Source organism: Aspergillus tanneri (assembly GCF_003426965.1).
Source record: "Aspergillus tanneri strain NIH1004 chromosome Unknown AapTan_6_pilon_pilon_pilon, whole genome shotgun sequence".
NCBI classification, from domain to species: Eukaryota; Fungi; Ascomycota; class Eurotiomycetes; order Eurotiales; family Aspergillaceae; genus Aspergillus; species Aspergillus tanneri.
The window spans coordinates 3,461,126-3,474,413 of record NW_022984633.1 but is presented as its reverse complement, the minus strand read 5'-3'; the positions used below and the strand labels follow the sequence as shown (position 1 = coordinate 3,474,413).

The 13,288-nt window shown below is 44.1% G+C and overlaps 5 protein-coding genes across 5 annotated transcripts; 1 reads left to right on the top strand and 4 right to left on the bottom strand.

Moving 5' to 3' along the window:
• Nucleotides 1-343: 343 nt before the first annotated feature.
• Nucleotides 344-1,168, top strand: ATNIH1004_009164 (uncharacterized protein; the record flags this gene model as incomplete). Its single annotated transcript, XM_033573762.1, has 1 exon — nt 344-1,168. The coding sequence occupies one exon, from the start codon at nt 344-346 to the stop codon at nt 1,166-1,168; it is 825 nt and encodes a 274-aa protein (XP_033424314.1).
• A 208-nt stretch (nt 1,169-1,376) lies between these two features.
• Nucleotides 1,377-3,656, bottom strand: ATNIH1004_009163 (uncharacterized protein; the record flags this gene model as incomplete). Its single annotated transcript, XM_033573761.1, has 1 exon — nt 1,377-3,656. The coding sequence occupies one exon, from the start codon at nt 3,654-3,656 to the stop codon at nt 1,377-1,379; it is 2,280 nt and encodes a 759-aa protein (XP_033424313.1).
• A 3,376-nt stretch (nt 3,657-7,032) lies between these two features.
• Nucleotides 7,033-7,350, bottom strand: ATNIH1004_009162 (uncharacterized protein; the record flags this gene model as incomplete). The annotated part of the gene is made up of 2 exons (XM_033573760.1): nt 7,033-7,274; nt 7,323-7,350. The coding sequence occupies 2 exons, from the start codon at nt 7,348-7,350 to the stop codon at nt 7,033-7,035; spliced, it is 270 nt and encodes an 89-aa protein (XP_033424312.1).
• Nucleotides 7,351-10,174: 2,824 nt separating this feature from the next.
• On the bottom strand, nt 10,175-11,190 carry ATNIH1004_009161 (uncharacterized protein; the record flags this gene model as incomplete). Its single annotated transcript, XM_033573759.1, has 2 exons — nt 10,175-10,998; nt 11,094-11,190. The coding sequence occupies 2 exons, from the start codon at nt 11,188-11,190 to the stop codon at nt 10,175-10,177; spliced, it is 921 nt and encodes a 306-aa protein (XP_033424311.1).
• A 1,189-nt stretch (nt 11,191-12,379) lies between these two features.
• On the bottom strand, nt 12,380-13,103 carry ATNIH1004_009160 (uncharacterized protein; the record flags this gene model as incomplete). The annotated part of the gene is made up of 3 exons (XM_033573758.1): nt 12,380-12,721; nt 12,783-12,973; nt 13,025-13,103. 3 exons carry the CDS (start codon nt 13,101-13,103, stop codon nt 12,380-12,382), a joined length of 612 nt encoding a protein of 203 aa, XP_033424310.1.
• Between the last annotated feature and the right edge of the window lie 185 nt (nt 13,104-13,288).

The following is a 13,288-nucleotide window of genomic DNA, read 5'->3' as shown; positions in this document are numbered from 1 at the left end:
AATTTAGAACTATCTACATGGCCTTATGCATCTCAGTTAATCTAACTAGAGCCAGATTGTGGAGGGTTAGACCCAGAATAACCCACAAGTTTAAGTGGGTTGCCTCGAAGCGGCAGTGCTGTTTGTGGCGCAGACTTACCGGTAAACCCCACAGCTCGCTGTATATAAAACATGGAGTGCCCCAGATAAACAGCAAATCTACACTATATTCTTTGTGCATGAGAGGTATCTATTTACTTTGTAGCCTTCTCTTTACCAACCTATTATATTATTTATAAGTTGACTTCACGTACAATCCTCTCTTCCTATGCCTCAGAGCGGTCCGGCCGAAAGGTAGCACAATATGGACAACCCCTCGTACCTCCGCGGTTGTGCCGAAGAAAACCACTACGAGAGCCTACAAAGACACTTTGCTATGCCGCTCCGCATCCAACCCGCCTCTACTGATACTGCATGCGTCTTCGAATTTCTCGATCTCTTCCATCAACGTAGAGTTCGGCAACTCACCCAGCTCACACCAGATGACTGTCGTCTTTTTTGCTGGAAGGACTGCGCTATTTATAGCAAAAATAAGCTGCCGTTGTCTGACAGTCTCTCACTGCTGGATAATATATACCGGGAGTGGTTCCCACATCGGGCGGCAGACAACGATGTCAGTGATGGGAGTTTTTTTGCTAAATACATGTATTTCGCACAAGACACGGCTGGGACACTCCAGGACATCCTGCATTTTCATCAGGTGCTCTGCGAGAAGTTGCGCGAGCTGGAAAGGGAGATGCCCCCCACACTGCCAATTAATCCATGTCATGTTTTTGTGGGCCAGCCGAAGCCTAGGGTGGCTGAGTATAAACTGCGAGAGTCGTTTTCATTGGTTTTCATTGTACTGGATGCTGGGTGGCAGGAGCAGGGTGTCCTGCTTGTATGGAGAAGCCAGGATGATGCGTTAAAATATAATTGCAACGAAGATCGAGAAATCACGGGATATAATAATGGTGGTAATTTAGGCCAAGCCTGTGTATTCCGGTGTCCACTGAAGCGCGCGATGCAGCTGATCGTCTCAACAGACCCAGAGAGGGCGAAACAACAGGTGGAATACAACGAAGTTTTCGAGGAAAACCTTGGTGAAGTTAATGACGGCGAGCAGAAGGAGCACCTCCAAACAATTTAAAATCTGTGAGCTGAGTTTCTGTCGAAGTTTTATTCTGAGGCATATGTATTAGTTTCTCATATCGTCGAAGTCAAATCATCAAATCTGTATTGACTTTATGAGTCTATGAAGTAGTAAATTTATATGAACCTGTTCCTGACATCTGTGCATGTAGGATGGTTGAATGGTTAATAGTGAAAAAATCCAATACTGTACTGCCATGAAGCTTTTATCCAAAGGTAGCCCACATAGTAAATGAACGCCCAAAGTCATCCCCTATTGTCGTCGCACTAATACTAATAATCCCCTTTCCTTTGAGGGCTACCTTGTTGTCCGTTAAGAAGTGTTGTATTCCATTTCCATTCGGGCTCCCTAGTAGTGCCCAGAAAGGATTTGAGTCCTGGTTAGAATCAGTGGGGTACCATGTCTGGATGGAGGTAATATCCTTGCCAGCAAAGGCCTCAGTTAGGATAGATACAGTGTCGGAATTGTCAATCTCACGACGCCAGAAAGACTTAATACCGGAATAATCTGCTTGTGATGGATCTGCCACCCAGTTTGGATTCTCCGCTAGCACAGTTCTCTTCCACATTTCCCAGGCGACCGAGGAGAACTGCCAGGGGATGGGATCCCGGCCATTCGGGAATGTGCTAATGTAGCGAGGGTCGGCCGGGTCCGAGGGTAGGGCACCACGGTTGTTCGCGTTGGCTAGAAAGACGCCCTGGCTGGCGCTGATGGTGTTAGTGAAGTCGGAAATGGGGTTATCCTTAGGACCATACGCCGAGACGGCGTAGTACTCCCGGCCGATGCTGTATCCTGCACCTTCCAGTACGGGTCGAATGCCCCTTACTGGTTGTACACGTTTTACGGGTGAATGTAATTCGAAGTCATTATCAAAGTTGCATTGGTAGACAGTGTCCTCACCCGCCTTGTCTTGCCAGGCTTTGTAATATCGGGCTCCGCTCGGCGCATACTTGACCCAGGCTGCACCGTGATTGATGCGACGGCTCAATGCTCCTTGCATCTTAAAGAGATGCTCGTCAATCGGAGTCGGATTATAATTGGCAGTCGTCGGTGAAGGATTACTTTTCACATCTTCTCGGCCTATTTTGTCGTCATCGCCGTGCATGTCCCGTTTTCCACTACTGGCAGCCAATGCCGAGCACTCAAATTTGCAATCCATCTGGCGATTGGGGAGAAATTTATCCCCAAATATTAGGGTTCCAAAGATGTCATTGGCATTGCCATCATCCCAGTCTCCAACAGAGCATTGGGATGAACTGGTGTCCCACTTTTGCGAGGCGTACGCGAAATCAACTGGACCATGCTTGTATATCGGCCTCATCGGGATAGGTCCACCCACTCTCTTTCTAAGAAATGTCCCAAACAAGCGCCTCCGGCTGCTATATTTCTTTTGCGGAGTCACCTGCAGGGTCCATGGGAGCTCACTGTTGGTCTCCAGGGTTTGACCCCAGTCCAAGGAGCCGGAGTTATTACCAATACTGTTGCCGTCCGCATCTGTGATTATGACGTTGATGATGACCTGGGGATCGCTTATTTCCTGCCCAAGGGCTTCCCAGATATGCACATTGCACTGCCCAGGAGTGTACGGGAGTGAGGGCGGCGGCGGAGGAGTAGCAGTTGATTGCTGTGGATTGTAGGAGCTGGTAGGTTGGACGGTGTAAGCACAGTTCAAGAGCCCGTCCGCTGTGGGACTGAGGGTGGGAGCGGGCGTGCCACCACAGTTGCAGTAGGCGGACTTTCCATCACTGGAAGCTACTGCCGCACAACCTGGTACCCCATATTTACCTGGGATGTTCATTGGCGGCGCGCTTATAGTCACTGGCTGGATGGTTGATGCCGGCAGTGATGTGTATGCGCAATTTGCAGTTGTAGCATTAGAAGTTGCCAGCAACGTTGGGTAGGTTGAGCTCGGTCCACAGTAGCACCAGCTGCTCGGACTGAACCAGGGAGCCCCATCTGCCATGCAACTGGGGGTGGTTGCGGACACACTGACTGTGAGTGGTGTACGCAAAGGGTTTTCCGAGCTAGGACCCGTGATCAAAGGTCCTGAATGACTAGCCCTAGTTCCCAGGGAAGCTCCCCGGGGTACAGACGAGCCGTTTCCAGGTCCCTGGTGCATAGAACTAGGCACAGGTACCAGACGTGCAGAAGAGGCCACTGCAGATCCTTGAAGTACGGTAGAACTCGTGCCTAGCCGCGATGGTGCTAAGGATCTGTTGGTAGCGGACGCAGGGCCCGATGCTCTAATGCTACCAGGGGAAGCCTGTCCAAGGGTCTGGTAAATGGGAAAGTCATCTCCATCCACCACGTTGGCCCAACCGGTTGCTTGTCTGCAAGCAGCGGTGACAGTGGTTGTGCTAGCTGCTGCAGTCTCTGTGATATCACCACACGAACTAACGGTTTTTATCTCTGCTGATGTCGTGCAGGTTGTGATAGTTGTGGATGATTTATGAAGGTGTGTAGCGACCGGGGTACACTGGACCATTTTATTTGTAAACGTTGTGGTTGTGGCAGAAGTGCACGATGAGGCTCTCGTAGATTGCGTTGTAGTTTGAGAATGGTCTCTGGTCACTGACTGACTTGTGGTTTTTGACATGCTTCTTGTTGAATCATCATTATCATTATTGTTATTGTCGTTTCCATTATCATTACCCCCACCTCCTCTGCCGCCGCCGCCCGAGGGTGGTGCGTTACAGTTAATCAGGCAAGGAATTGTGACAGCCCGTGAAACTCCTGGGAGATTAGAGTATATTCCTGGCGTGCTAATACCATATAGTGCCATGCCACCAACAACGGGAAGAATAGTCTGATGGCTATTCTCTGTTGTTGTTAACAGAGTATTTTTAGAGTTAAGAGATGAGATACTGATAGAATAAAAACCTTCTGGAACGTCTGTGAAGGTCAAAAGTGGCAATGTTGGTGTAATCTTAGACATAGTTTTTGATACAGAATTGGGTACTGTGCTGCTGATAGCAACGGAGGCAGGAGGTCTAGGCAGTGTAGCCAATGCAGTTGACCCTGGCTTTGAATCAGGCACTATTGGCCCAGAGGAAAAAGACAGGATAGACTGTGCTCGTGGCTTCCCCACTGTAAATGATGCGATTCCATGTTTAGACTCAGTGACACCAGTCAATTCGCCGGTCGAATGACTAGCAGATAGAATTATCGATGATGAGAGTGCCACATTAATAGTTGATGTAGTAAGCGGGTGGCTTTGAAGGCTCGAAGGATTAGTTGTATCATCATCTTTATTTGACCGAGACGAACTTTTTCTAGCCGTTGAGACATCTGTAGTTGGGGTACTGTGCCTAGTAGATCGGACAGGTGAGTGACTTCCCGTTTTTAAAGCAATATTAGTGCTACTAGCAGGTATTGCCGCACTGCTCCCTATGATTCGGGAGCTGGGGTTAACACTATGATCAATAGCATGGCTGGATGGCTGAGAGCGAGAGGCTGGGAATACCAGGGGGGAAGTTGGAACATGGCTGCCAGAATTTATGGAAATTGTCAGGCTAGCTACATGCTGCCCCAGTAGTGTAAAGAGTCCAAGGAAGCTGCGCATGGTATAGGTACAGGACCACAAAGGGAAAAATAACAAAAAAAAGTATGTTGACTGAATGGAATTATAAAACAAATGCTCTTTTCAAAACAAGACAAATAAAAGTGAATACATGCACGAACTCTAGGTGCTGCGACATTATATATACATATAGAAGGCTTATATCTCTCCGCTTGTTAATAATTATAACCAAAGTCCTTGGTGGATTATAGAGTTGAGCTAACTGTACTTGTGGGTCTAAGAGCCAGGCTTGGCTATGTGAAATTGCAAGGAAAGTTGTCCGACATGAAGTTGGTAATAGAGCTATTACCAGGAACCTGTATGTGTATCTCAATTTATTCCTAGCTGCCGCAGATCGTTCTTCCTAGAAACCAGAAAGGTCTAGGCCCCTGAATAATGCCTCTAGTCTACATAGGCTAACATGAGGCGTACTGTCATTAATTCCTACTCTTGTCCGTATATTACGGGGCCGAACTAGAGCTGCATCCAGTTATTACCGCTAGTCGGCCTTTAACTAATCTACAGAATTGCCTGGCTAATTTACCAATAAATTACTAGTTAAGGTCATCTGCTTAATGTTCCCTTGAGCACATGGAAATTTCCTTAAAGTGGAGGAGGCATACATAGGTCAGGCAGGAAGCTGGCATGGTTACAATACCAAGTTGGCAAAAGGATAATAATCTTGCTATGTAATAATCCTATTAAGCTATTTTGGAAATACAAAGTCCTAGTCCGAAGCTTACTAGGAAAGGCGCTAAGCATGATTCTTTGCCTCCACTACATCGCCTCCAATGTAGCAAAAGTAGCCGATCCTTTTTACGCATGGCATATCAATTAGGATATAATCATGGAAAAGCTTTCTAGTTTTTACATATTAATATTTTATCAACCCTTCACTGAGTGCGTCAAAAAATTAATCTAGCAACAATATCTTCTTACTCCAGATACTAACTATTAGAAAGGCAAGTCTTGCCTCGGCGTTAGTATGGGCTCTGAGAGTATAGGAGAAAGACCATGGTCTTATAAATTTCTTGACTGTTGCGCTGACACCAGCATATGTATGTACTATATACAGGCTCTTACCAGTTTCTAATTTAGATTGTAGGTATGTGTGCGACACTTCTGCCATGCTATCTATTTGGGAACACTATATCGCGGCTAGACTATCCTGAAGGGGTTGAAAAGAGTTGCTGTCAGGGATGCAACAGAAACGTATGTCCATATTCTATAATACTATATTATTCTGTCTAATAGCTAACGTGGGCATTAGTGCTGTCTGCTTGCATGTCTCGGCTCTTGTGGCTTACACTGGGTGCCACTAATGAGAAAGCGGCATATGATACGCAAGAAACTTCATATCGTAGGCTCTATATATGGAGATTTCCTGGGTTCCTTTTTCTGTCCCTGTTGTGTTTTGGTCCAGCAGGAACGAGAAGTGCAGAAATACCAAGAGCAAACAATGTATGAGGGTTATCAGTTAAATGAATATATGATGTACTAAATAGTCATTGACTGTATTATATTTTATTACATATATATATATAAATAATTAAAAACATGCAGAAGTCCTCCATCGGATTGGGTACCTTTGATATGTCAATATCATCCTCCAGGGGGAGGACAGGGGGAGGATGATATTGACATATCGAAGCCACCCACTGGGAATCGAACCCAGTCCCTCCAGAGGAAAGTAGCAGTGTTTTATCACTAGGCTACCAGCATACCATTTATAGGTATACTTATTGCAAAACTGGTGCACGGGTTTTACTCTCTTCGATTCTTTCTTGAGAGGTGCGCTAATGGTTAGGAACCACATTACAGTGAAGAACTATTCTATCAGGTGACCTCGCTTGCCTCAGCATTAGAGTTCACGTATTGCATCTAGGTACTATTAGTTCCATGGAGCTCAGTAGGATAGATCATTCTTACGAGTATCCTCTCACATTATCCATACGTATAGTTCAGCATCAAAAATGTACTTTGGGCGTAGTCCGCCTTGTATGAAGACCAGTTCAGGGTAGATTTTACCCTAGTTCTAAACACCTATTCTTGACCTCTTCCAGAAAAGATCTTCTGTCCGAGTCACCATAACAACGCCCTTCTACCTTCTTCCTTTCCTCCTTATCTTTAGTATTCTTGATATAGGACTCAATATGATTTTATTAATCTGATCCGCCTGCCGTTAAACACGTGCATAATGTATTAGAGAAACAGACACCCTGATAGCTTGGATCAACTGGTTAAATAGTCCTAATATAACTTCATCCACAACTAGCTAGTATACCATGCAGGCTGCACGACTTTAGGCCAAGAGTAAACGTCGTCGCAGCATGTCAACATCTTCATAGGTTTTCCCAAGCTTTTTATTATAAAATACATGCTCCCAACCACGTCGAGTCTTAACGCCTTCGACACGAACCTCCCAGCCCGGCTTAAGTGTCCAGTCTGGGTTGAAAACCTCCTTATCCCAGTCTGTCTGCTTCCAATTCGGATCCGCATCCAATACGAAATGTTTAGAAACTTTCTTCGCACCTCGATGCCATGCTAATGCAGTCAGTACAGCTCAAGATTAATTATTACTGTGCAACTCACGCATTAGCACCTTTAAAAATTTTCCCATAGTTTGAATATGTTTCCTGGATGATATCTGTATATGATGTAGAATTGTTGATAATGATTAAACAAGGACCTATCCAGAGACCACATTATCTATTATATATCATATCATCTACAGAAGATAAATAATACAAGTGTTATAATATTCTGTCTAGCTAGTATTTTATTAATTTTAAAGGAAAAAAGGGCTTAGTATCCCCAGAGCATAGGCTGCACAGCGTTCTCAGCAAGGCAGCGCTAACATGAAACCTTTTTTTTATTTCTTTTTTTTACGATACTAATCTACGTGAATTCATAGAATGGAATAGTCTATGTGTAACAGTGTAAGTTACCTAGCAGATCATGTTATTACATATTAAAGGCGGCTTTAGAGATAGAGCTAACACCTATTAAATACAGTAATTTAGTGAGCCCCTTAATATTACCGCGCACAGGGATATTATATGCAAGAAAAAAAGTACCAAAATTACAAGATGTTGGTGCTTTCAAGGGAGTGGGCAGTTTGACAATGCCGATCCTGATCGGCGACCACTCGTGTATGTTATCAAGCACGCCATTAAATAAATATCTGAGGCTGCGAAGGAGAGGATGGCATTAAATTACCTAAAATTACATGATGTCATATCTGATGGTTGGCCTCCCAAAAAAAAAAAAAAAATTACAGCGCACAGGCCCGAAACTAAAGCCATATGTCAGAGTGCTGATTTGCGGTTAGCCCATGCGAGTCAGCTATGGGTACCAGCTCTGACCACCAAAACTGGCCGAGCTACAAGCCGATCGCCAGTTCTAATTCTCCAGAAGGCGTGTAAAATTGAACCCCCTGACCCAGTGACCGAAAGTCCAAAGGGGGAACAGTAAAAAATACCAGTGCCACGGTTAGCTTCTCCCGTGATTGAACCCCACATTCGAGAATCTTTCTGATAAGTTAATATATGATACATACACCGAATTCTCGTCGATCGTAAGATCAGGATCAAAGTCCAATCCTATAAATAAATCAAGAAGGGGCCAAAAAAAAAAAAAAAAAAAAAAAAATTTCCGGACTGTATGTCGTTGCACGAAGCTCTACGTAGTAGGTAAAGTATTGCATACATTAGGCGCGCATTAATGACCTGCATTATATGAGACTTCAGCATTAGCCGGTATGTCTTCCTCTTAGAAGGTAATTTACCTGAGCTACAACGTCATTTTAAAACAGATCTAGATTCTTCCACCAAGCAAGATTTGGTGGAGAATCCTTCCAGCAAAAATAAATGATAAAAAATGCTCCTAAAGAACCGAAGTTATCTGACTTCTCTAGCTTTGAGTGAAATGGATATTGACTAGAGATAGAAGACCCACAACCACGAACAATACTTGACCTCTTCAAGCACTGTAATTAAAGCGATCCCAACCCCGAAGTCAAAATGGATAAGACATTAAGCCCACAGCTATCGTATTATACACATCCCCTTGTGCAGTCAAAATAATAATAATAATAATAATAATAATACCACTAACTCTATTTCCGTAAAATAGACTATGCTTCTTGACGTACTAACAATACAAATAAGGCACAGTAATAAACATTTTTGACCCACTGATAGTTAACATTTATACGAGGGCAAGAGTTTACCCACTTACCCACAGGCAATAATCCTGATCAAAGTATTGTGTGTAATAAATCAACTCTATCTTACTACCGATGGAAAAAAAATAAAAAATAAAAATTTTTAGGACAAAGGCGACTCATAAATTGCCGTTTTAAACAAGGCCTAGCTGCTCCAGCAAACAAAATTACTCCTTGTCTGACCACTCACGACTAAAAAAATTTACGGAGCTGTAGACCACCAGCCTCCAGAATACCTAGAAGATGTGTAAATTCGAGAAAGATAAAAAGCTGCTTCCCATGGCTCAATTGCGGTGGAGTAACCGAGGTTGGTTTCCGTCCGGCCCGTTCCCTGAAAGAACTGTGGACAGCAAAATGACAATACGGCGCTTCGGAGACGTTCAATTAATCACTTTAATATTAATATTTACTATTATTATTAGCAAATATTACTACCATCATTACTATTATTAATATTACTATTGTGAATATTTCTCCACTTCGAGCACAAGAAGAATACACGGAAGGTCTATGTGATATGCTTTCTTACGACGTGCTGATAGTCTATCAGTTGGGGACTTTTCATTTGCCCGCCCTATACACAGTGAATTAATGGATGCTTGTTTACTGGTTGCTGCTAGATCCGTAGCCGTACTTTGAATTTATCTGATTTATCACTAAGCTAGGCTGCTAAATCCTAAACATCATGGTCAGATTCTTACGCGCGGTTTAAGCCATATGGCGTTATGCCTGTTGCGCTGTAGTTCTTCAATTGAGCTCCTCATGTCTATGTAACGCTTGATTGAGGTATCCCGGTCTCTTAAATCCATACCAGTAGACTGAAGGTGTTAGGAGCGCTCGGAAGCGCGATAGCTAGATCCTTAGCTAAGATGCTTAGTCAGGTGCGAAGTGTTTATATTCGCACCCGCGGGCCTGAACTCTTGAAGGCCAGCGATTAGTTCTGCAATATACGTGGCTCTATCTTCTCTCCTATATAGACACTCCCTTTCGCACCGTAGCGCCCCATTCAGCTCGTTACCGACCCCCCACGCATAACAGAAGGTCTGGTTTGTAGGAAAACTTGTCGAATAAAGGACAGGAAAATTTCGAGTGGAATAATGCCCACAATCCTAGCAATTGATTTTATGAGGAGCAAAAAACTCGTTTCCTCGAAGGTATAATACAAAAATCAGGGGAAATGATGTAATTGATACAGTTCTTCTCTTGCGGACTTTTTTAACTAAGAATAGCTTGACGATGTACAAGAGTTAGCCCTCACCTGCGCCTCGTAGAGGCCGCCAGGGCGTCGATTTATTGTAACTTCGTCAAGAATCCTAGAGTCCAGAATCCGAGTCAAGCTGTCAAGTATGGATTGCGCATTTGCCACGGATAGGTATATTCCATTTTCGTTTATCTTCTCATGTAGTAACCAAGGGTCTTCTAGATGGAGGAAGCGGAGTGAAGAGGCATGTTTTCTGACAAAATCCTCGAGATTATCTATGGCTAGCCAGCAACTTGCTAATTCGAATCGTCGGAGAGATGGGAGAGAAACCTGGCTGAAGAATTCCAACATCGTGGGGCTGTTGATTGCTCTTAGTTCAATAATGTCGCTGAGGGCAACTTCCATCAGATCTTTTAAGAGGGGGTCGGCCAAGTCGATTCGAGAATAAAACCCCGACACCTCGAATGTTCTTATAACCACGCCATCTAACCTGGCTACAGCCACCGCTGCTGCCATTTTCACCAAATGATCAGTGAGGGAATGCATGTCGTCTAAAAACATGCGGCCTGCGAGCCAATGAAATTGGCTATGAATACCGTCTATGAAGCGCATATAAATTGTATCCAGGTTGGAGAAACAAGGGATTGATGTAAGAAGGGCCTCTGTGTCTTGAACTCTTTGTTGGACTAGACGTTGTTCTCGCGCCCGAGTGCTAAAATATGCGAATATAGTCAAGTACGAAACCTCCTGGCCCCGGAAGGTCCAGAACGACTCCCTACGGTCGCTTTCATACTCAGCATATGTATAGACGTGTGATCGAAAATAGTCCCAGTCCTCAATAACTGAGATGAAAAGTTAGCAAACCCGTAGTCAACTTCAGATTGAGTAACTGACGTGGGTGTATTTTCTCCGGAACCTCATAATAAATCTCACGAACATGTTGCGCTATCTGGGATCGCGATATTTGTATCAAATCGTCCAGCCCAGCTGTCGAGAAGGACACCTTTAGCGTACGGAATAAGTGAGGAGAACATAGTTGGCGGAGTGTTCGATTGACCAACGAGAGAGAAGACAAAAAATCTATCTTTTTAGCGAATTCGATAATATGCATCAAGAGTTCAAGCGGCAGGCTACCTAGGTTGGGTCGGCATCTTTGGATTCCATTCATATCTGTGCTTGGATTTCTTCTCTCTTGAGGGCTTTGTTTCAAGAAACTTATTAATGAAAAAAGGCCGTTATAATGTCTATCGGTTTCTTTATCCTAACCGCTGGGCTGTAGATTTGTTGTCGAAGTATAAATCTGCGATGTACTGTACCTTAATACTTAAGGCCTGACATAATAAATGTTAGCGGGACTCAAGCCGGATAGGGAGAAAAAAATAAATAAAAAAATTGAATAATACGCCCCAGCCAGCTTATTGGAAAATGGATGCAGATAAAAAAAAAAACTGCGCAGATCACCGGGTAAAATGAGGCGTTTCCAACTCAGACAAATGAGTGGAAAGGGTTGTGAACAACTGGGTAATCTTGGGCCAGGATCCGCAATAGTTTCTTACTTTCTGCCCTAGTAATGATACCGATGGATAGACACGTGTTATAATATATATATACATATAAGTGAAGGTCGTCGAAATTATGGCTATGAGCATAGAAAAACAACGGGTGTTTCAACATTCACACTTGGTCAGTCTTACTATAACCAATTCATTATCGGTAAGCTTAGATTTCCGGTAGTTGCAGACGTTCGGCCTTAACATGTATTCTCATTTTACAGCGAATATTCTGTGTCCATGTCGACCGTTGTCCACACCTCGATTACGGCACCACCAGTATCAGCAGGATACTCTAATCGAGTTATGAATTATGGAAATTGGCATCTGCAAATCACCTCGATCCTGTATGACACTTCCAAGGCTGAAAGCTACTCGCAGGCGAGTGTCACTCTGACTGGGACATCTACTGTTCACGAGATTCGGACATTCTTGCCAGAATCTTCTCACCTGCAAAGTCGGGGTCGCCGGACCTACCCACGCATTTTAACGATCGTACTACTATTTGTGATGCTTCTTGCTTTTATAATGGCGTGGCTCTAAGACGAGGGTTTTGGAATGAAATTTTTTAGATAATATTACAGTCTGGACTCACTGCAGTAATATGTTGTTAAATCGGACTTCGATACTGTAGGAGAAGGGTGATTTTGAAAATAGCTTGAAAAGTCAAGTACTACATGGATTGATCGTAGCCCAAAGGGAACATGGGAACCTCGGCCTTGAGATTCTGCAAGAATCGACTTATCTGGCTGATACCATCAGACCATTGACAAAAGCCATTTTGATAATACTCTGCCAGGGCCTTCCATCTGTCAATGTCTTTCTGGTAAGCGGCGATGCTCGTATTCATTTCAATCAATTTTCCCTGCAGGCTAGATATTTCACAAGCCATTCTTTCGTTTTCTTGATTGCTATCTGCTACGTGTCGTTTGGCATGTTCCAGCTCCTCAATAAGGGCCGTATGCTCTGATCGCAGAGTGTCCAGCTGTTCTTGTAGAGGTAGACCTGGCTGACCCTACTATATGTTTAGTTGCACGGAGGGACCATATTCTAGTGTGTCTGGGGACCATGCATACCTTTTCCACCGCCCAAAAGGAATGTCCTACCTCCTCAATCAGTGTCATATAGGCGCTTACGGAGTGCTTGCTCAATTGTTTGTCAAACAACTCCTCAATGCGAGGGTCATTCACATGCCACCTATACTGCGTGTCGTCTTCAATCCTAAGACGAACCTGGGACGGTTTGATGTTGATTCCCAGTGTCTTATCTGTACTATGTTAGTTAGGCTGAGCCGCTACTATGACAGTGGCAATCTCACTAATATGCTCCGAAAGCCGATTCCGGCATACGGCGCGTAGCTCGGATCGCTTTCGACTTGCAAGTGCAGTCTTATCCATGGCCCCAGTAAATATTATATCAGCGCTCAGGCTCAGAGGTGGAAGAGTCATAACTATAACAATTGATAATTGCGTGCTATGGTTTACAAGACCCAGAAAGAAGTCATATAGTTCTGGCCTTCCTGACAACAATATACATGTCGATCCAGACCCTAAAGGAACTCGGACATTTACCCTGACCATAC